At 40.9% G+C, this 20,982-nt stretch overlaps 1 protein-coding gene across 5 annotated transcripts; it reads left to right on the top strand.

Annotated features, from left to right (window-relative positions):
- Positions 1-8: 8 nt before the first annotated feature.
- AP4B1 (adaptor related protein complex 4 subunit beta 1) lies at positions 9-20,668 on the top strand. Of its 5 annotated transcripts, XM_058177326.1 has the most exons (12): positions 138-296; positions 670-791; positions 2,098-2,258; positions 7,865-8,089; positions 8,494-8,624; positions 9,820-9,967; positions 11,280-11,776; positions 13,154-13,237; positions 14,785-14,888; positions 16,283-16,490; positions 16,882-17,166; positions 19,075-20,668. In XM_058177326.1, the coding sequence occupies exons 3-12, from the start codon at positions 2,146-2,148 to the stop codon at positions 19,500-19,502; spliced, it is 2,223 nt and encodes a 740-aa protein (XP_058033309.1). In that variant the 5' UTR covers positions 138-296; positions 670-791; positions 2,098-2,145; the 3' UTR covers positions 19,503-20,668. The 5 variants fall into 5 exon arrangements, with proteins under 5 accessions (XP_058033311.1, XP_058033309.1, XP_058033310.1 ...); XM_058177328.1 differs by having other exon boundaries at positions 9-141; positions 670-2,258; XM_058177327.1 differs by having other exon boundaries at positions 670-2,258.
- Positions 20,669-20,982: the final 314 nt, after the last annotated feature.

Here is a 20,982-nt window from a genome sequence, read left to right as displayed (position 1 = left end):
CGTGAGCCCTCGGCCGGTGTTTCTTGATAGCTTTAAGATGTGTGGACTTCAACTCCCAGAATTCCTCAGCTGAAGTCCATACATTTTAAAGCTACTCGGCCAATAGGCGTGCAAAAATTGAGATGGATCTCTAATTCCATGGTAAGAAGACGGAACTTCCAGGATACCTTGAAGCCTCTTTTCCCCCCGCCGAGAAGACTGTTAAAGAGACAGAAAATAAGAAAAAAGTAGAAAAATCCAGGATTTTTGCGGAACTGTGACTAGGCAACAGCAACCTTTACTTTCTCAAGCAAAAGGTAGCAACAAAGCCTGCGTAGTGTTTGCCATGGGAGTAAATCAGGATTCTTTTGCATTGCGAAGAAAAGGGAGCGGATGTCTTCTCTGACAGGGGGGAGGAGCGGTAAAAAAAAAAAGGCTACGGTTGTCCGGGCTAACCTTACCGTGTACTCCGCTGTAGATCAGTAATAATTCATATAATGATACTTCATGCTACTATTGAGTATTAGGACCCTACAGCATATCTGAGGTTTCTTCTGCTTTCTGATCCTCCCTCTTCCTTTACTGCACCGGAATATTAAGCTAAAAAGCCCCGGAAATGTTTTACGATGAAGATAATGTAAACTTTTATGTGACTGTCAAACAAATGAATCGTCCTGTATTTTATTGCAGGTTGTCATTTAAATTGAGGAACGAAAAATTCCATTACAGCTTTTAAAAGATTTTCATGAGTGTTGTCTTCCTCCACTTAGAGCTCTGTATTTCCGAGAACTTGATTCCCTTTGAAAACGGAGGTAAATTGCAAAATTGGACTTTGGAGTGCATTCACTCCATTTATTCTCTAGTTGCCTGACTATAGAGGTTGTAATGCTTTGGTTTTTGCTCTCTGTCAGACCAAAGCATTGGTGGGCATCATCATCAAATAAATAATATAAATTGAGCTCCAGAAGATTTGTGTTTTCAGAGCAAGGAAAGTAGCTGTTTTCTATGCTTAAGACTAAATGTAGTTTCATACCAACAATGGTATACAATGACTGTGTTCATTATACAACCCTCATTTTTGTTGTGGCAGATAAGTTTAATGTTTTACCTTTCCTTCCTTCCTTCCTTCCTTCCTTCCTTCCTTCCTTCCTTCCTTCCTTCCTTCCTTCCTTCCTTCCTTCCTTCCTTCTTACCTACCTACCTACCTTCATACCTTCCTTCATAACTTTGTACCTACCTAGCAGTATCTTGTGTCATGAAATGTTCCCAGAATTTAACAGCTTACAGTACATGTTGTCAAGGGCCCACATTTTGTTCATGTGACTGGGGATGCTGCTAGAGTCCTAAGTGCAAGAACCAGTTGTAAATCACATTTTTCAGTGGTGCTGTAACTTTGAACAGTCAGTAAACAAATGGTTGTAAATTGAGAACTGTGAAGTATCACCTACCTATGGATTTAATACCTCTTTCTCGGAACTATTCATCTGATGAAAAGTGATTCGCCAAAAAATGATAATTTGTTAGTTTGATTTTGTTTATATATTTTATTGTTTTTACAGTACACTGAAGTCTAATAGAGCTACTCTTCGATAAACCAAGTGTAATTAGTTATCTGTAACATGCTGGTATTCTTGTCTTATTGTTTGCTTGCCTTTCTATTATAGCTCTTATATTTATTGTATTTTATTTGCATTGCTGGCTGAGGAATTCTGGGAGTTGAAGTCCACAAGTCTTAAAGTTGCCAAGGTTGAAGATGTCTGGTCTAATGGTTAAGGCGTCAGACCAGAAAGCAGAAGGTTGTGAGTTAAAGTTCCACCTTAGCCATGAAATGTATAAGTCACCCAGTTGGGTGACTTTGGGCCAGTCACTCTCAGCCCAATCAACCTCATAGGGTTGTTGTTTTTGTGGGGGAAATAGGAGGAGGAAAGTGTGTTGGATATGTTTACCACCATGAGTTATTTGTAAACATAATAAAGGCAGGATACAAATTAATAAAAATATCTGTTGTAAGAAAAGATAAAAGATAAGACAAGAGATCAAAAGGGGCAGAATGGAATACAAATGATATGCTCAGTTTTCTTTCTATGACTGTATCAACCCTTTGTGACTGTATCCTAGGTTCTTCAACAATTAATACTGCCTGCCAAAGGGTTTAGAATCTCAACAATGCCATACCTTGGTTCAGAGGATACAGTGAAGGAGTTGAAGAGAGCCCTGTCCAACCCTCATGTGCAAACTGATCATCTTCGCTATAGGAATGTTATCCAACGAGTGATCAGGTCTGTGCTGAGATACTTGTGTTATGCTATAGTTTTCTTGTATTTTGTCAATTATAATTGGTCTTCTGAAATGCTGGAAGTTTTTTAATTGATATATGCAAAAATTGTTTTAAATAGTTGTTTATATAATATTATAACAAAATTAACTATCAAGAAAGTTTAAAACTAATAAATAATGCCAATATATAATGTTTATACATTTTAGCAATAATATGTTTATAATTAGTACATAATTCTATTTTAAACTCAGTTTTACTTTGTTCAAACCATTACGTATTTTATCCACTTTAAACCTTTCTGTTAATTGTATATAAGAAAACCATTGACAAGAATAACCTTTGGTTATAATATTTTTTGAATTACATTTTGCAATCCTTTTGAGAAAATTCTGGTACTCCTCAATAGGTTAACTTAGTTTTCAAGAGTGCAAAACATTAGCGTGCAAAGTCCTAGTGCTGTGGATCTTAGCCAATTATAAATAAAATTGGGGTCAAGCTATTTTCCAAGGTATCTGAAGGCCAGACAAGGAATAATGGATGGAAACTGATCAAGAAGAGATTCAATCTAAAAATAAAGAGAAATTTTCTGACAGTGAGAACAATCAACCAATGGAACCGCTTGCCTTTGGAAGTTGTGGGAGCTTCATCACTGGAGGCTTTCAAGAAGAGATTGGACTGCCATTTGTCAGAAATGGTGTAGGGTCTTCTGCTTGGATGGGGGGTTGGACTAGATGACCTACAAGGTCCCTTCCAAGTCTGTTAAATTGTTAAATAATTTAATTTTATAATCTTTCGATGAAAATTCATATATAATTTTCATTTTTTCAAATGTTACTTTAAAAAAACTTTCTGCTACCTTTAAACAGGTAAAGAAATATCCAAGGCATTGAAACATCCTCTCATTAATTGAAAATCCTATTTAATTTTCCTTCTTGTTTTTCAAATTTTATTAATTTTTGTCACTTTATTTCAAAGTATAAAAAGTATTAGGTAAATATCGTATTATTATGTGAATTCTCTTCTTACATTCTTCTATCAAAACTGCAGGTAATAAATGCTTTCTAAGAGAACCGTTGAAATTTTCTTATTTGATCTGGTGTTGAATAGCTAGAGTTAATAACTTATATAAATTGACACATTTCTATTTCATATTCCTTGATTTATCTTTTCTGATACTTTGGAAAGTGTAGGATCACAGTGAAATAAAATATATCAAGAATGTAATATGTAGACAAAAGTAAGCATAAAATACTCCAGGTGAAGAATTTAGGTTTTGTGGTGCAGGACTTAATTTGACTCTCTTTGCAGTTAACCTACTGCACTGAGGTAGAATACAAATAAAATTTAGAATGTATTAGCGTAGGTTCTGGGTGACAACTTGTTATGATTTATGCATTGACTATAATAATTACAAGTTATACAATATTTTGGGTTTTCAGGAAGATTACCGTATATACTCGAGTATAAGCCGAGTTTTTCAGCACGTTTTTTGTGTTGAAAAACGTCCCCTCGGCTTATACTCGAGTTCACGCTCGGAACCCGCACAGGAGGGGGTACCGAACGGACTCCCATGGGAGGGACGGGGAGCGGGCCCGCCGAGGTCTCGCGGGATTTGTCGCCCCCAGGCCGGCCCCCATTCCCGTGTCTGGTGGGCGGACGGCGCAAACTTGGCGGGCTGTGCATTGGCGCGGGGAAGCCCTGGTGGTGCAGTGTCCCCGTCCCCCCTGCCCCCCGCCCTCCGATCCCCTGCGCTGGGAGCGAGCGAGCGAGCCAGCGAACGGCTTCGGGCACCGCGGACTTTGGCAAGGAGGAAGGTGGGAGGGAAGCGGAGCTGCCGGCTGTGGGGGGGTTGAGGGGCGTGCAAGAGGAGTGAGCGTGGAAAGGCCTTTTTGTGTGTGCGTGTGTGTGCGCGCCTGTGTGCCCTAGGGGGGGAAGCGGAGCTGCCGGCTGTGGGGGGGTTGAGGGGCGTGCAAGAGGAGCGAGCGTGGAAAGGCCTTTTTGTGTGTGTGCGTGTGTGTGCGCGCCTGTGTGCCCTAGGGAGGGAAGCGGAGCTGCCGGCTGTGTGGGGGGGTTGAGGGGCGTGCAAGAGGAGCGAGCGTGGAAAGGCCTTTTTGTGTGTGTGCGTGTGTGTGCGCGCCTGTGTGCCCTAGGGAGGGAAGCGGAGCTGCCGGCTGTGTGGGGGGGTTGAGGGGCGTGCAAGAGGAGTGAGCGTGGAAAGGCCTTTTTGTGTGTGTGTGCGCGCCTGTGTGCCCTAGGGAGGGAAGCGAGCTGCCGGCTGTGGGGGTTGAGGCGTGCAAGAGGAGGAGGCGCGCCTCCTCCTCTTCCTCCACGCCGCTCCTCTTGCACGCCTCAACCCCACCATCCCCACCTCTCCGCGGAAGGCCACCCCCTCCCTCTTCCAGGCGGGGGCGGCGGGGGCGGCCCCGGCTCCGAGCGGAGCGCCACAGCCGGCAGCTCCGCTTCCCTCCCACCGGTCCCAGTCCAGCCGAACGGTGAAAGCGACATGCCGAGCGCCGCCCGCCACCGCTCGCTGATTGGGACCGCTGGTCCGCCGGCGGGCGGGAGCCGCCAGCCTTCTCGGCCGACGCCACCGCTCGGGAAACCTCCTCCTCAGCCGAGAAGGCTGGCGGCTCCCCGCCCGCCGCGCGACCTGTTAAGCCAACCAATCCAGCCGAACGGTGAAAGCGGAGCGCGCCGCATGTCGCCACCGCTCGCTGGACTGGGACCAGTGGGAGGGAAGCGGAGCTGCCGGCTGTGGCGCTCCGCTCGGGGCCGGAGCCGCCGCCGCCGCCGCCGCCTGGAAGAGGGAGGAGGTGACCTTCACGCGCGGAGAGGGTGGGGGATGGTGGGGTTGAGGCGTGCAAGAGGAGCGAGCGTGGAGGAAGAGGAGGAGGCGCGCCTCTTGCACGCCTCAACCCCCACACAGCCGGCAGCTCCGCTTCCTCCCTAGGGCACACAGGCGCACACACGCACACACACACAAAAAGGCCTTTCCACGCCACTCCTCTTGCACGCCTCAACCCCCACAGCCGGCAGCTCCGCTTCCTCCCACCTTCCTCCTTGCCAAAGTCCGCGGTGCCCGGTTGCCGCTGGCTCGCCGCCGCCTCCCAGCGCAGGAGATCGGAGGACGGAGGCCAGGGCGAACGGGAACAGCCCACGCCCGAAGAGGGAAAGGGAGCGAGTGGGTGGGTGGCTGGGACGAGACCCCACCACAAACACACACACACGCCTGTGAGACGCCTTGCTTGCATGTCACACACACGCACCGCTCGCTGGGAAAAAAAAGGATGGATGGATGGATGGAAGTAAGGAAGGAAGGATGGATTGATGGATGGAGGCGACCGCTTTGAAGCGCAACCCTTCTCCCGCAACTAAGGGGGTCAATGTTTTCCCAATCCTAGGGTGTGGGAAACAGTCATTCTTTCTTCCTCCTAGTCTCTCCCGAGATCGCACTGCAGCGCCCATCATCCCCAGCCGGCAATCTGAGCTCGTGCCATGGCCGGCGTGGAGGGTGTGGTGGTGGTAAACGGCCAGGAGAAAGCTCGCTCTTTTCGAGAGGTCCTCTTGGAAGGCTGCCTTGGAAAGGGAAAGTGGGAAGGGGGCAGAGATTTCTCCCTCAAAGGTCCCCTTGGAAGGCTGGGTTGGAAAGGGAAAGTGGGGAGGGGGCAGAGATTTCTTCCTCGGGTCCTTCTAGAGTCCTTGAGAAACTGATATCATACAAGGTTAATAAATTATACTCCTCCTCCTCATTGATGAGTTTTTCATCCTGAAATTGATTGAAACATTGTACCATCATATGCTGCCATAGTATAGTGTTAACAACATCTGTAAAGATGATATATGAGCATGACACTAAAGTTTTTCTATATTTCCCTTTATTGAAAAACTTCCATCATGCTTCTTTCTGAAAACAAAGGTCATTATAATATACCTCATTATATATTTGATTTGATGATATTTCAGTTAATAAATACCATTTAAGGTGTTAAGCTTCTTTTCTTTTTCAGCAGCAAAGTGAATTACAACTTTAAAGAACTTTATTACTTTATATTCATTTTATTTTAAGTATAGATTTTAGATTTTTAAACAAATATGTTTAGAGCTTTTATATCTTTCAAGTTATTCAAATTATCCCCTCAGCAGGTATATAATGGCATCCAATTCCAATATCATGTTGGGGCTTTTGAGCAAGGGAGGAGGAACGTGAGCACCGCCTTTTGCGCTGGCATTCCGGGATTTCCCTTTGTTTAGAGCTGGGAATCCTCCTTCCCCCTTTTGCACTCCCTCCCTCCCTCCCTCTCTCTCTCTCTCTCTCTCTCTCTCACACACACACACACACACACACACACAGACTTCTAAAGTCGATTGGCACAATGAAAGGCAAAGACCACAATTGTTTTAAGAAAGAAGCTTTAGCAGGGAGGGGGGATGGGAGGGTGTTTTAAGTTTTGGCAAACAGCCAGGCCAACTGTATTGGAGAAGGTCACACAACTGGCCTTAACATTTTAGCTGCTGTCTTTTTCCTCACACTTGGGTTTAATGATATTAGAGACCCTTATTGCCCTGCCAAAAAAAAAAAGCCACCCCAACGCCTATGAAATTTAACCTTCTCTGCCAAGAGACACTGTGCAGGGTATTTTCACTATTGGTGTGCATACAGGCTTAGATTTGTGCTGGGTTCTTAGTGCTTAGAGCACTGACCTTCAGAGGCACCCTGGTCCCTTGGAAGCTAAAGGAGGACTCATTTTCATGCTTGCAGTTGTATTGTCAATTTCTGTGAGACAATGTTGTTGAAGTAACTCACTCACTCATTCATTCATTCATTCATTCCTTGTGTGTCCAATCACACTTAGCCAATAAAAATTCTATTCTATTCTATTCTATTCATTCATTCATTCATTCATTTTATTTTGTCAAATACATATTAAATAATTATATAAATATAAGCATGAATTGAATACATAAAAGGAATACAACTAAAGGGAACATTAGGACAGGGACGGTAGGCACGCTGGTGCTCTTATGCACGCCTTACAGACCTCTTAGGAATGGGGTGAGGTCAATACTAGATAGTCTTTGGTTAAGGCTTTGGGGATTTTGGGAAGAGACCACAGAGTCAGGTAGCACATTCCAGGCATTAACAACTCTGTTACTGAAGTCACATTTTCTGCAATCTAGATTGGAGAGGTTCACTTTAAGTTTGAATCTATTGTGTTCTCGTATTGTTGTGGTTGAAGCTGAAGTAGTCATTGATAGGAAGTACATTGTAGCAGATAATTTTATGAGCTATGCTCAGGTCATACCAAAGGCGGCGTAGTTCTAAATTTTCTAAAGCTGGGAATCCTCCTTCCCCCTTTTGCACTTTTATTGTTTTTCGTTCAAATAAATATTCATGTTATTTTACTTGGCTCTATCTTTATTTTTTACATTGACCAGTAGCTGCCTCATTTCCCACCCTCGGCTTATACTCGAGTCAATAGTTTTTCCCAGTTTTTGTGGTAAAATTAGGTGCCTCGGCTTATATTCGGATCGGCTTATACTCGAGTATATACGGTAATATGAAATCTCAGTTGCTGTATCGACATTTTTCTTATCTTTTTCTTGCAGGCATATGACCCAAGGTGTAGATGTGTCCAGTGTTTTTATGGAGATGGTTAAAGCTAGTGCTACCATAGACATTGTTCAGAAGAAACTAGTGTACTTGTATATGTGTACATACGCTCCCTTGAAGCCTGATCTAGCTCTTTTAGCTATCAATACTCTGTGCAAAGACTGTTCAGACCCCAACCCTATGGTTAGAGGTCTGGCCCTGCGCAGCATGTGCAGTCTGAGGTAAGAAAATGTACTGCTTACTCTGACCTTCACAGTCATCACGTATGAGAGAAGGGTATATTGTGTAATACACTCAAATACAGGGGTTATTGTTCAAAAACTCATGACCTGAACTATGAGCTTTCAGTTCTTTTTTCTTGAATCTAACTCTTTATCAGTAAGACATCACTACAAATAGCACTTCCCTCCTAGTTCTGGGACACATTTGAAGAGCTTTCTGTTTTGCTGGCCAAGACTGAATTTCCCTTGAATTATAGAACAGTAGACTGTTCTTTTGCTATCAGACCTTTGGAGCCTAGTGCAGCTATTTAATAATATTTTATTGGAAGTATTGAGGGCATCAATTTAGTGTTTTATATGTGTTTTATGAGAATTTATAGATTTATAGCCTACAATGTTCCTAGGATGCCTGGCATACAAGAATATATTCAGCAGCCAATCCTGAATGGTCTACGAGACAAAGCTTCTTATGTGAGGAGAGTAGCTGTTCTTGGATGTGCAAAGATGCAGAAACTCCAAGGAGACTGTGAAGTGGGTAAATAAACATATTTTTCCATTCTGTTTTCAATCCCACCTCTCCTTTCATATTAGAATAAATGTGTGGCATATAGTTTTGATGCTATAAAGAGAAAGTCATGAATGTTGTAACAGTTCTACTTTGTGTGTAGGGTGTGGTGATCTCCCCTTCACAGAACACACATTTTGCTGGATGCAATTCTTCCTTCCTTGCCCCAGGGGTGAAGTGCTCCCGGTTCGGACCGGATCATCTGATCCGGTAGCAATGGCTGTGGGTGATTCAGAGAACCGGTAGCAAAAAACCCTGCCCCCCGCCCCGGCTCCCCAGCTGAGCCATGCGATCATCAGAGGTTTTTTTTTTAACTTTTAAAAGCATTTTTTCTTTGGCCGAAAAAATGCTTTTAAAAGTAAAAAAAAAAAGGCTCTGATGATCGCCCAGCTCAGCTGGGATCGTGAGAACCCTTTACAAGCATTTTTTCCTACAACCTCTTCAACCGAAGCTAAAGCTAAAAGCTTTTAAAAGGCTCCTTTGGCGATCCTAGCTGAATTGCGTGATTGCCAGAAAAGCATGTTTTCTACAAGCTCTTCGGCTGAAGAGGTTGTAAAAAAATTGCTTTTAAAAGGTTAAAAGGTTCTGGCGATCAGGCAACTCAGCTGGGATCCTTTAAAAGCTTTTTTTCCTCTGGCGATCCCAGCTGAGTTGCCTGATCATCACAGGCTTTTAAAAGCAATTTTTTAAATTTTACATTTTAAAAAATGCTTTTAAAAGTAAAAAAAAAAAAGTTGGCCACGTCCACCCAGTCACATTACCCACCCCACAAGCCATGCTCACAGAACCGGTAGGAACAAATTTTACATTTCACCCCTGCCTTGCCCCATAATTATTTGCTAGAAATTCTTCTCAGCAATCTCATATTTGTTATTTATAAACTTGCCTGAAATTCTGGGTTCCCTAAACAATCACATAAACTACAATAAACTCAATAAAAGAAAGATAAAAGAAGGCACTCACTGAAGTGAGGGGTCTCATTCTTCCTCACCAAAGGCCTGGATGAAGACCCGGCTCTTTTAACCTACAACAGAATGAGGAACATTCAGATTGTTTTCATTAAATAATAATTGTTTATGCTTGTATATATCCTGTTAAAAGCAGCATTTTATTGCAGATGAAAGGAGAAGTATTTCTGACATCCTTTCTGTTGTGCTTTCTGCAGATGGTGCACTAGTTAATGAGTTATATAGTTTGCTTCGGGATCAGGATCCTATCGTGGTGGTAAATTGTCTGAGGGCTCTTGAGGAAATTCTGGCACATGAAGGAGGAGTTGTAATCAACAAACCCATTGCCCACCATCTTCTTAATAGGTACATTCCCCTCCAAAATTCTTGAGTAAACTAGAGGTATCGTTCTCCACTGTCCTTTGTGTTTTGAATTGTGAAAACCATATGCTTGTCAAATTAATGCTAATATTTTCTGTATTAATTTATTGCATTTATAATCTGCCTTTCTGCCAAAAAGGCAATCATTGCAGCTAACAATAATTTAAAAAAATAAAAACATTTAATTAAAATACACCATGAATTAATCAAAAATACTTTTGTGGGAGAATACCAGAATCGTGAAGTCTTAGTTCAAGAGATTGACAGAGCAGCTAAATAGTAGACAGCTGCTTGAACAGAAATAACCTACTGACAAGAAGGCAACTTCTCTCAGCAGGAAGTGCCTAACTGGACTCCACTTTTAAAAAGAGCTTCAGATAATGTGATGTAACAGCTTCCAAGATCTTTCATTTTTACATGGTGGCAGCTGACATAATTACTTGTTCTGCAGAATTGTTTCTTAGTTCTGGCTTTAAAGCATTTGAATATTAATATAAAAGACCCTTTGCGATTATATACAGTATAAATAAAATAATCGGTCAGCTTATAAACCCAATACTTATAGATAATATATGATTTAAGAGGTGGTATTCAGCAGGTTTTGACCAGTTCTGGAGAACCAGTAAATATCACCTCTGACTGGCCCAACCTCCATCTATTCTCTGCCTCCCGAGTCCCAGCTGATCGGGAGGAAATGGGGATTTTGCAGTAACCTTCCCTGCCATGCCCACCAAGCCACACCCACAGAACTGGTAGTAGAAAAAAACAATCCCACCACTGATATGATTGCTCATCTGATTTATAGGGACATATATAGCAGATATGATATTATTGTTATTAATACATTTTATCCCATTTTTTAATTTATATCCATTGGACACGATCAAATAGATGACAAAAATCTATGTATCTATTTGAGTACGTTAATGCATCCCATGTTCCTGCCTCCTATCTTCCCCACAATAACAAGCCTGTGTAGTGGGTTGGATTGAAGGAGACTATCTGGTCCAAAGTCATTCTGCCAGCTTTTATGCTTAAGGGAGATGATCTGTCATTCAAATGTATATATGTATTATTCTTTAAAATTTTGAAATATCTGTAGGTTGAGGGCTAAGTAAAAAATTACTTAAAGCATATAGTTTAGTAGTATTTGTTCACATCCCTCCATTTCATGTTGCTGATTCATATATTTAAGTTTAATACTGATGAAATAATGGAAAAAGTGGCCTGCAGATTGGGAGAGCGAAGCTATAGTTTCACTGCATCACCATTTATGTCTGTTTTTTCCTCTTTGCAGGATGCCAGATCTAGATCAATGGGGGCAGAGTGAAGTGCTGACTTTTCTGCTGCGATACAAACCTCGCTGTGAAGAAGAGCTTTTTGATATCCTGAATTTACTCGATGGATACCTTAAAAACAGCAGTTCCAGTGTAGTGATGGCTGCCACAAAACTCTTCTTGGTGCTGGCTAGAGACTTCCCACATGTCCAGGCAGATGTGCTTGTAAGAGTTAAAGGTCCACTCCTAACAGCATGCACATCTGGGAGTAGAGAACTCTGTTTCACTGCTTTGTGTCATGTGCGCCAGATAATAGACAGCCTTCCTGGCCATTTCAGTAGCCAATATAAGAAGTTCTTCTGTTCTTACTCGGAACCACATTATATCAAGTGCCAGAAAATGGAAGTGCTGTGCAAGTTGGTGAATGATGAAAATGTTCAGCATATATTGGAGGAACTGAGAGACTATTGCACTGATGTGTCAGCAGAGCTTGCCCAGGCAGCAATATTTGCTCTAGGTAAGTGGACTGGTAGGATGCTAATGCAAGACCTCCAGCAGGGAAATAAATGTACACCAAAGCTGTAATGTCTATGTAAACAAATGTAACACCACACTTCCCTCCCCTGCAATTATATTGCAAATTCTGCATTTGCTAGTATTTTTTTGGGATAGAAAAGAATATGACTGTCTTTATAGGTGTGGATAGGACAATCTTCTCTAGAACAAAAAACATGCTTCAAAGACAGAAGCAAAGTATAGTCAAACTAGAAAATGAAGCAATTCAAAGTTAGGCCAGACTTTTGAATATGTTTGCTATGATCCCTGCCAGCTGAGATATTTTTCAAAACATGTAACTACACTCATAATAACCAAGAAAGTATGTTTGCTCAAAAGTAACATATTTTTCGGACTATAAGACGCACCAGATTATAAGACACACCTAGGTTTAAGATGTGTCTTATAGGTGTTAAGAGAAAAACAAGAAAAAACATAGTTTTTTGCTTCCTTGTGTCCCATTTTGTGTCCTGTGGGGAGGCTGAAAATGGGACCCATGGAGACCTGCAGAGTCCTGGACACCGGGGAGGGCAAAAACGGGATGTGCGGAGAGTTTGGGAGGCCAAAAACAGGCCTGTATTCGTTCTATAAGACGCACAGACATTTCCACCCACCTTTTTGGGGGGAGAAGGAGGGGAAGTGTGTCTTATAGTCTGAAAATTTTAACAGCTTAGCAGCTTTAGTCTTTATTTCATATCAAATGACTCCAAAATGTAAGAAATCTTAAGAGAGCTATTACTGTATTCACAAAATGTATATCAAGTTTCATGTTGTTTGCCTTATCACCTAATATTGTTAGATGTTTGCCTTATTGCCTAACATTGTAGTTTGATGTGATTAAGGTCCTGGACTAGAAACTGAGAAACCATAGTTCTAGTCTTCTGATAGGCAGGGAAACTAGCTCAATCCAGCTCACAGGATTGTTGTGGAGGAGGAAGCAAGAGGAGGAATGCATAGTGCTGCATTGAATTGTAAAAACTAAAGGGCATTAAATCTAATGTCTCACAAGTTCATTTCATTCAGTTATACTGAATGTGTTCGTTGATTTATCAATCTGCTGTATTATTGCTTAACTTATGAAAATTATTCATGTTTTTTTCCTTAAGTGATCCAATAGGCTGTCTAGACTTGTCTCATCTATAGAATTATTGTTCTCCAGACTGTTCCATTTTGTCTTATTTTGCATAAGTTTGCATTTCTGTACTGAGAACTACTATTAGAAATATCTGTGTGTTTCTGGATCACTTTTCCAGGTTAAGGAGTTATTAAGCAATCTTGAGAACTTTGGGTCATATGTGTGATATTTTGTTGTTGTTTTGTTATTGTTGTTATTTTTTAGGAAAGATTGCAAGAACCTACTCAGAACAATGTGTGAGGATTCTAACAGAACTCCTTGAGCTGAAACAAGAACATATAACATCAGGTATTATTCCGGATTTTCTGGGTCATATTTGATTTGCACCATTGCAAGATTTAGCCTATTTGATCAGACGCGACATAGTTTCTTCTAAATTTAGAAGAAATCCAAAGGTGACTTCCAAGTGAGGTAGGAGCAAATACGTGGTACCACTTGGTGCCTACTTAAAGAAACTGCCTATTTTCCTGGATCACACAGAAAATAAATAATTTGCAATGAGGACAAGTTGTAACAAGGTCCTTTCCAGTGGGTGTAGAACTTTCTTAATTAAAGAACTTCAACAGGTGTGGCAAGAATACTTATAGTTATTCCAAATCATCTTTTTTTTGTCTTTAAATCTGAAAAGCACAGTCCCATAGTTATTGCTACGTTTAAATGACATAAATCTTTCATTTCCTTACTTGAGACACTGCCCCAAATCATGTGGGAAGCTAATAAACCAGGTATTCACTTTCAAATCACTGGTGCTTTCAAGATTTTTTAAAGTAACTTCACTCACTTTGACTCTGTTTCCCCCCCTCCCCCCGACAACTCTGAATTGGTAAGAGAAACTTAATCAATAGAAGATAGAAATGTTGCTCAGTAAAAATAGACTTTCCGAATGGGAAAAGCAATCTATTCTAGAAGAATTTGCATCTTCAGCAGTCTCCTCAATTTGTCATGGTTCCTGAATGACCAAGTGATTGCTCAGTGCTAAGAGTGTTTTACATATCTAGCTGTCTATTTTTGGAGAGAGCAGATCTGGCCCCAGATCATATGCCTTAGTCCAGTAGTGGGTTCCAATTACCTTCTCTACCGTTTTGGAACTGTGAGCATGTATGTGCACATGCTTGCTTCGCTTGTGCGCGGTGCTTCTGCACATGCACAGAACCTTCTGCGCATGCACAGAATGTCCGTGATGGTGTCTGGGCGGGTGGGTGGAGTCTCCTGGTGCCACCACTACCGGTTCGCCTGAACCAGGGCGAGCCGGCAGAAACCCACCACTGGCTTAGTCCCATCCAGGTTAGGTTCCTGCTGTTTATTTTCTATGAGGCTGCCTAGAAAGGTATTCTTAACTAGTGGTGCTGCAAAGATGTAACCTGCCATTTTTTTCCCTATGCTACCTGTTTTAAAATACCATGGGCTTCCATTTCAACTCTGAAAGCAATTCAGGATATTGCTATCACTTATAATTCTCCACAGAACTTCACATAACTTAGAATATTGGGAGACCTTTTTAATTGTGCACGATCCTCTCCATTAGCTGTGCCATCTCCTCAATCACTATTTTGCCTTCAGTGATGGTCAGGGAATCAGACATAGCCTTTTTAGTGGCAGCACCCTAATCACGGGTTTTCCTTCCGAGGCAGGTCTAGCATTTTATTGTATTTTAGGTAAATAGTGAAAATACATTTTGCTAGGATTTTATTTCAGTTTAATTTTATTAGCTGCAAATTCTATTTTAACTATTCCTTAATCTGAAGCTTACCCCACTCGGGTTTTGATGGTGTTAAAATGTTATCATTTTGACCAAAAAGTGTTATACTATCAATATATTATCTATTTCCCTACAGCTGTAGTACAAGTGTTCCGAGATCTAGTATGGTTATGTCCACAGTGTATAGAGTGTGTGGCCCAGCCTTTGTCTGGCTGCGAAGAAATCATCCAGGACAGTGAGGTAAACAGAGAATGCTTTTTGTAATACAGATGACTCAAAATCCTTGAGTCCAATTCCAGAACCAAAAAATGCATCTTGTAATCTAGAGTTCTGTATGAAACCCTAATTTCTGATATAGCAGCCTCCAGCTGTAATATAATGCATTTTATAATTGTATTGGCCTCTCATCTATTCTGTTGATGAAATCTAAAATTGAGGCTGAAATAAAAAAAAAAAGCATACTTTTATTGTATATAAGTGAGTTGTTAGTGTAAACAATCATAAAATCATTTAGTTTAGGAGGGTCTGAAGATATCTCTGCATAAAAATTTTATTTTTCTATCCCTTATTCTATTTTAATCTTGCCTCCCAAAAGCAAAAATGTTAAATAATTTGTTATCTTGCCAATTTTTAATCACGGAAATGTAAAATTAGTAGCATTGGATATTATGGAATACGGCTTTAACAAAAATCTTTGCTAGTATTGGCACAATCTGACAAAATGAAATAAAGCCATAATAGGTGGAAGATTATTAAAGAGATCCAACCCAGAATTTAGGACAAATTTCCTAACAATGGGAACAATTAATCAGTGGAACAACTTGCCTCCAGAAGTTGTGGGTGCTCCAACACTGGAGGTTTTCAAGAAGAAATTGGACAACCTTTTGTCCAAAATGTATGGAGTCTCCTGTTCAAGCAGGGGATTGGATAGAAGACCTACAAGGTGCCTTTTACTCCTGTTATTCTATGTCCTAATCCTTGAAAATTTCAAGATTATGAGTACTAAAATTCTTAAGAGTTTTAACTCAAATGCAAAGTACAAGTAGTGTTTTATAATATTGCTTTTCCAAATTAAATTTGTGCCGATTCTAAGATTTTAATTATAAAGCAGCACATGGTACAGCAGCCTCAGAATTTATTTCAACATGTTTTCTGTTCCTGTTTGTTCAAATACAGATAGTCCTCGAAGTACAACCACAACTGAGCCCAAAATTTGTTGTTAAGTAAGACATTTGTTAACTGAGTTTTGCCCCATTTTACAACTTTTCTTACCAGTTGTTAAGTGAATTACTGCAGTTGATAAGTTAGTAACCTGGTTGTTAAGTGAATCTCGCTTCCCCATTGACTTTGCTTGTCAGAAGGTTGCAAAAGGTGATCACATGACCTTGGGACACAGCAACTCTGATGTTATAAATATGAACCAGTTGCCAAGCATGATCATAGGGCTGTTTCAAAAATTGTAACTGAAAAACGGTCATAAGTCATTTTTTTCAATGTGGTGTAACTTTGAACGGTCACTAAACAAACTGTTGTAAGTTAAGGACTACCTGTAATATCCTTAACATGGAGGCTTTGTATGTGAAGTGTTCTCAACAGTACTGAATGCCAAATGTTTTAATGGTTTCATTTTTTAGGGAAAGCAAGCATTAATCTGGCTTCTGGGTGTACATGGAGAAAGAATTCCCAATGCCCCTTATATATTAGAAGATTTTGTGGAGAATGTAAAATCAGAACCATTCTCAGTTGTCAAGCTGGAACTACTGACGGCTGTGGCCCGGCTCTTCATAGCACGTCCCGCTGAATGTCAGGATACCCTGGGTCGATTACTTTATTATTGCATTGGTAAGTTCTATGGTGGTTGCTGTATCGTGAATTAGATGAAAGACAACAGTTATAGTTACTGTTGAAAAGCATATGCAAAGAGATAGATAGATAGAAAACAAACAAATAGATAGATAGATAGATAGATAGATAGATAGATAGATAGATAGATAGATAGATAGATAGATAAATAGGTGGATGGATGATAGATAAGATTTTCTAACCAAATTTCAAACTATTTTGTCATAAGTATTTTTCTATTCTGTCTCTACTACTAGTGTCAGATATCTTAACAGGTTCTAAAAGAAAGGGAAGGATTGGGAGAGACCTCTTGGAACTGCATCACTAAAAACCAAGTGAAGTAATTGCTTATTTTTGTTGTTACCGCCAAATGTTTGTGTCTGTGATCCAGAGGAGGAAAAAGACATGGCAGTTCGGGACCGTGCATTATTTTACTATCGCCTATTACAAGCTGGTGTGGAAGAAACAAAAGGAATTCTGTGCAGTCCGACATCAGATCGTTCTCTCCATCTTTTAGAAGAGCAGACAGAAAGTTCCATTAACGAATGGGTCCATGACTTTAATTCCTTGGTGCCCATCTATGGCAAAGATCAATGGGCAGCTATGACAGCTAGTCGAGTAGTTGATCTCCACTGTGCAGACTCCAGCACAGGTGATTCCAAAAGAGAAGCCAAAGGTAAGAGACCAGTGGTGAAATCCAAATTTTTTTAACTAACGGTTCTGTGGGCGTGGCTTGGTGGGTGTGGTGTGGCTTGGTGGGCATGACAGGGGAAGAATATTGCAAAATCTCCATTCCCACTCCACTCCAGGAGAAGGAAATGGCAAAACTTCCATTCCCACCTCACTCTGGGGCCAGCCAGATGTGGTATTTGCCGGTTCTCTGAACTACTCAAAATTTCAGCTACTGATTCTCTGAACTGCTCAAAATTTCCACTACCAGTTCTCCAGAACCTGCTGGATTTCACCCCTGTAAGAGACACACATAGATTTTAGTTACTTTCCTATTCTTCCTGTGCTCACTTATCCTAATAAGGATAGCCAGAGTATTCACTGAAAAAAATTACTTTTAGATATTAGTTTATGGAGATTCTCAGTCAATCCCAGTCACGGTTGTCCCAAAGGTGTTTTTTTCAACAGGCGACTGGACTTTCTGGTTTTTCTTTGAAGATGTTTTGCTTCTCATCCAAAAAGCTTCTTCGGCTCTAATCAGCCTCTTGAAAAAAGCACCTTTGGGACATCTGATTGACAAGTTATTTTTTGCTTCGTAGGTGATATTAAGTTTTTTATTCTAATGTTCATGTTTATACTAATAACAGCATATAGTATTACTATTAATAGCTTAAACTGTTAATAGTAATTTCTCCACTGCGTAGTTCCACAGAACTTGGCTCTCTCTCTTCCATGTTATTTAACTATATGAAACTGATTCATCTTTTAGTTTGAGGTGAGACATCATCATATGCTAATGTTGTTCAGCTCTATATTGTCACCTCAAGAGGTGCAATAAGAGGTCCTTTTTCAGTTTCTGGAAGTTGTGAAGGACTAGATTTGACAAAATAGACTCAGACTCCCAGCAAGAGAGACCTAGTGTTCTTATGCAAACAATCTAGCTTGATGTCAGTTTATGGTGGATTTTGTGCAAAATTGCATTTCCTCTGGAGGTCCTTGAATCAGGGTTCTCCTGCATTAGAGCAGCAGGTCAAGCCCATGGCCAGTGGAGCCTTTACTCAGCTATGGCTGTTGTGGTAATTACAGTCCTTCTTGGACTTGACACCTTTACATATTTAGGGATTCAGCGTACCATCATATCCTCACAGTCACATGATCACAATTCAAGTGCTTGGCAACCAGCTTGCATTTACAACTGATTGCAGCATCTTGCAGTCATATGAACAAGCTTTACAACCATTTTTACAGATTTCTACCAAATAACATACATTAGAGAAGCAGGATTTGCTTAACAACCATGTTCTTTACTTAATGACCATTGTAAAAATTGTCGTAAAATTGGGTCCCGCTTGATTTAGGACCGCAATTTCAGTCTGCATTGTGGTTGGAAGTCAAGACCTACCTGTAGATATAATTAAGACCCCCCCCCCTTCTTACATAAGAAACAAGAATGTGGACCCAGAGAAAGAATATAAACACCTACTGGAGACTAATGGTCTTCCTTATGCAGTTGGTTGGCCACTGCGAGAACATCTTGTCAGATTAGATGGGGCAAGGATCACAATCCAGGAGACACTGCTTATGTTCTTATGATATGTTTCATTCATGGCCCTAACAGTATGGAATAACCGACCTCCTGAGAAACTGGGTATTTGCAAAGTTGTCAACATTAGTTTATTCAGATCATCTCTGGAAACTTAATGGTGGATCTGGGTAGCTTTTATGATTAAAATTTGAATCTTGATTTTGATTTTAATGTACGATGCATTTTATACAGAGGATTGGAAAGATGAGTTTAGTGTTATGTTTTAATAGATTTTATTGCTGCAAACCTCTGTGAGTCAGATGATTTGATGGTACACAAATGTATGTAAGAAATAATAAGTAAATATTATGGCCTTTCTTTCTTTTTCAGTGCCGCTGATGTTGGAAAAGGAGGAGGACGACCCTGTTACTAATGCCAGTTCCAGTAGCCTTACCTTAATATCTAATCTATGTCTGACTGCAGAGCAGTTTGAGAGGACATGGCTAAACTTCACTGTTGGCTGCCAGCAAGCCATTCCTTGGCAGGAATCCGTGCAGCCAGAGACTTTGCAGGCTGCCCTGCAGATGGTCCATATTCAGACTATTGCAATGAGCAAGCCTGGTTCACAGTCATGGAAAATCTACCTAGGGGCACAGGATGACACAGGTTGCTTTTTCCTAACTGAGCTGCAGCTGGAAATAGGAAGTGCAGAGATGCAGATGTTAGTGAAGCAGACTGAAAACAAGCTAGAAGCCCTACAGGCATTTGTCTCACTCTTGAAGACAGTTCTGGAGACAGTGGCAGGCCTGACATCCTGATTTTTTTCTAATTTTTGGAGTTAGTCATAACCAGGAAGAGACAGCGATTTTGTTTATGGTTTATTTATTGTATTCTTTAGATGAAACTGTAGGTCTTACAACTTGTCAGTAAAGGCTTTCTACAGCATAACTTTTAATACAAATGAAAACTCTGTTTAGAAAAATATGCAGAGAAGCCAACCACCCTCAAAAGGCCAAATATGAAGAACATGTCTATCGACAAACAAAGGGAACTTTGCATTTATCTACAGAATTAAAATGGAAGAGCTGAGATTTAAGGAGCATTTGTGTGTCCGGAAGATGACACTTAGTAATGTTCCCTCTAACTTCTGATAGCTTCGTATGGAAAAAAATGTTTTGTGCAGCTTTTCTTAAACCAAGTACATTTTTTTTTTGCCACAATATGAGTATATGAGTAAATTGCAAATTAAAAAATACCAATTATAATTTTATTTCTGCTTAATTTAAAATTTATTTATTTATTAAACTCATACAGCCACCTGTTTTAAATAGAACAATCTTAGGAGGCTCATAATAAAATCAATAAAAACAATAAAACATGTCACTCATACACAAAGGAGCACAGTCCCTTTCCATTGTTCTCCAATTCATAAGGGTAATCAATATTTTGTATGCATCTAAAATAGTTTCATTGGGTAGGGAAACTTGATATTGTAATAAAAACACCTAAAGAAAAAAATGCATTATACCTGGCCTGTGTGTTCTCACTGTTTATCTTTTACTCTCTCACGATTAACCACTCCAGATCCTTGTTTTCCACGGGTAATGTATCATCAAGGGGACACGGTGGCTCAGGGGCTAGGACGTTGAGCTTGTCGATCGAAAGGTCGGCAGCTCAGCGGTTCGAATCCCTAGAGCTGCCGTGTAACAGGGTGAGCTCCTGTTACTTGTCCCAGCTTCTGTCAACCTAGCAGTTTCGAAAGCACGTAAAAATGCAAGTAGAAAAAATAGGGCCCACCTTTGGTGGGAAGGTAACGGCATTCCGTGCGCCTTTGGTGTTGAGTCATGCCGGCCACATGACCATGGAGACGTCTTCGGACAGCGCTGGCTCTTTGGCTTTGAAACGGAGGTGAGCAGCGCCCCCTAGAGTCGGCAACGACTAGCACATATGTGCGAGGGAAACCTTTACCTTTAATGTATCATCTGCATATCAGAGGTTGATACTCCAACCACTGATTTTAACCCCAATGGTAGATTCCTCTAAATGTGCATTTCTCATAACTATTTCTGTGTGCAAGTTGAATAGTATACAGTAGGTGACAGGATACAACCTTATTGTGTGCCTTTTTCAATTCCAAGCCATTTTGTGTCTCCATCTGTTCTTACAATGGCTACCTGATCAGAGTACAATGATTGAATGAGCTGGGTGTGGTGTGACGTTCTCAGTTGTTTGAGGCAGTTCCAGAGCTTATGGTCAACATAATTAAAGGTGTTTGCATAGTCAATAAAGCACATGTAG

The sequence above is a fragment of the Ahaetulla prasina genome, chromosome 3 (assembly GCF_028640845.1).
Source record: "Ahaetulla prasina isolate Xishuangbanna chromosome 3, ASM2864084v1, whole genome shotgun sequence".
Lineage (NCBI taxonomy): Eukaryota > Metazoa > Chordata > Lepidosauria > Squamata > Colubridae > Ahaetulla > Ahaetulla prasina.
Note: the sequence above shows the minus strand (reverse complement) of the source record. Positions and strands in the feature narration are given on the sequence as shown.

Bases quoted from the DNA above. Each gene is read 5' to 3' on its own strand.
- AP4B1 (XM_058177328.1), top strand. From the start codon at position 2,146: ATGCCATACCTTGGTTCAGAGGATACAGTGAAGGAGTTGAAGAGAGCC. The intron at 2,259-7,864 runs GTCTGTGCTGAG...TTTTTCTTGCAG, and splicing joins GTTATCCAACGAGTGATCAG to GCATATGACCCAAGGTGTAG. The intron at 11,777-13,153 runs GTAAGTGGACTG...GTTATTTTTTAG, and splicing joins GGCAGCAATATTTGCTCTAG to GAAAGATTGCAAGAACCTAC.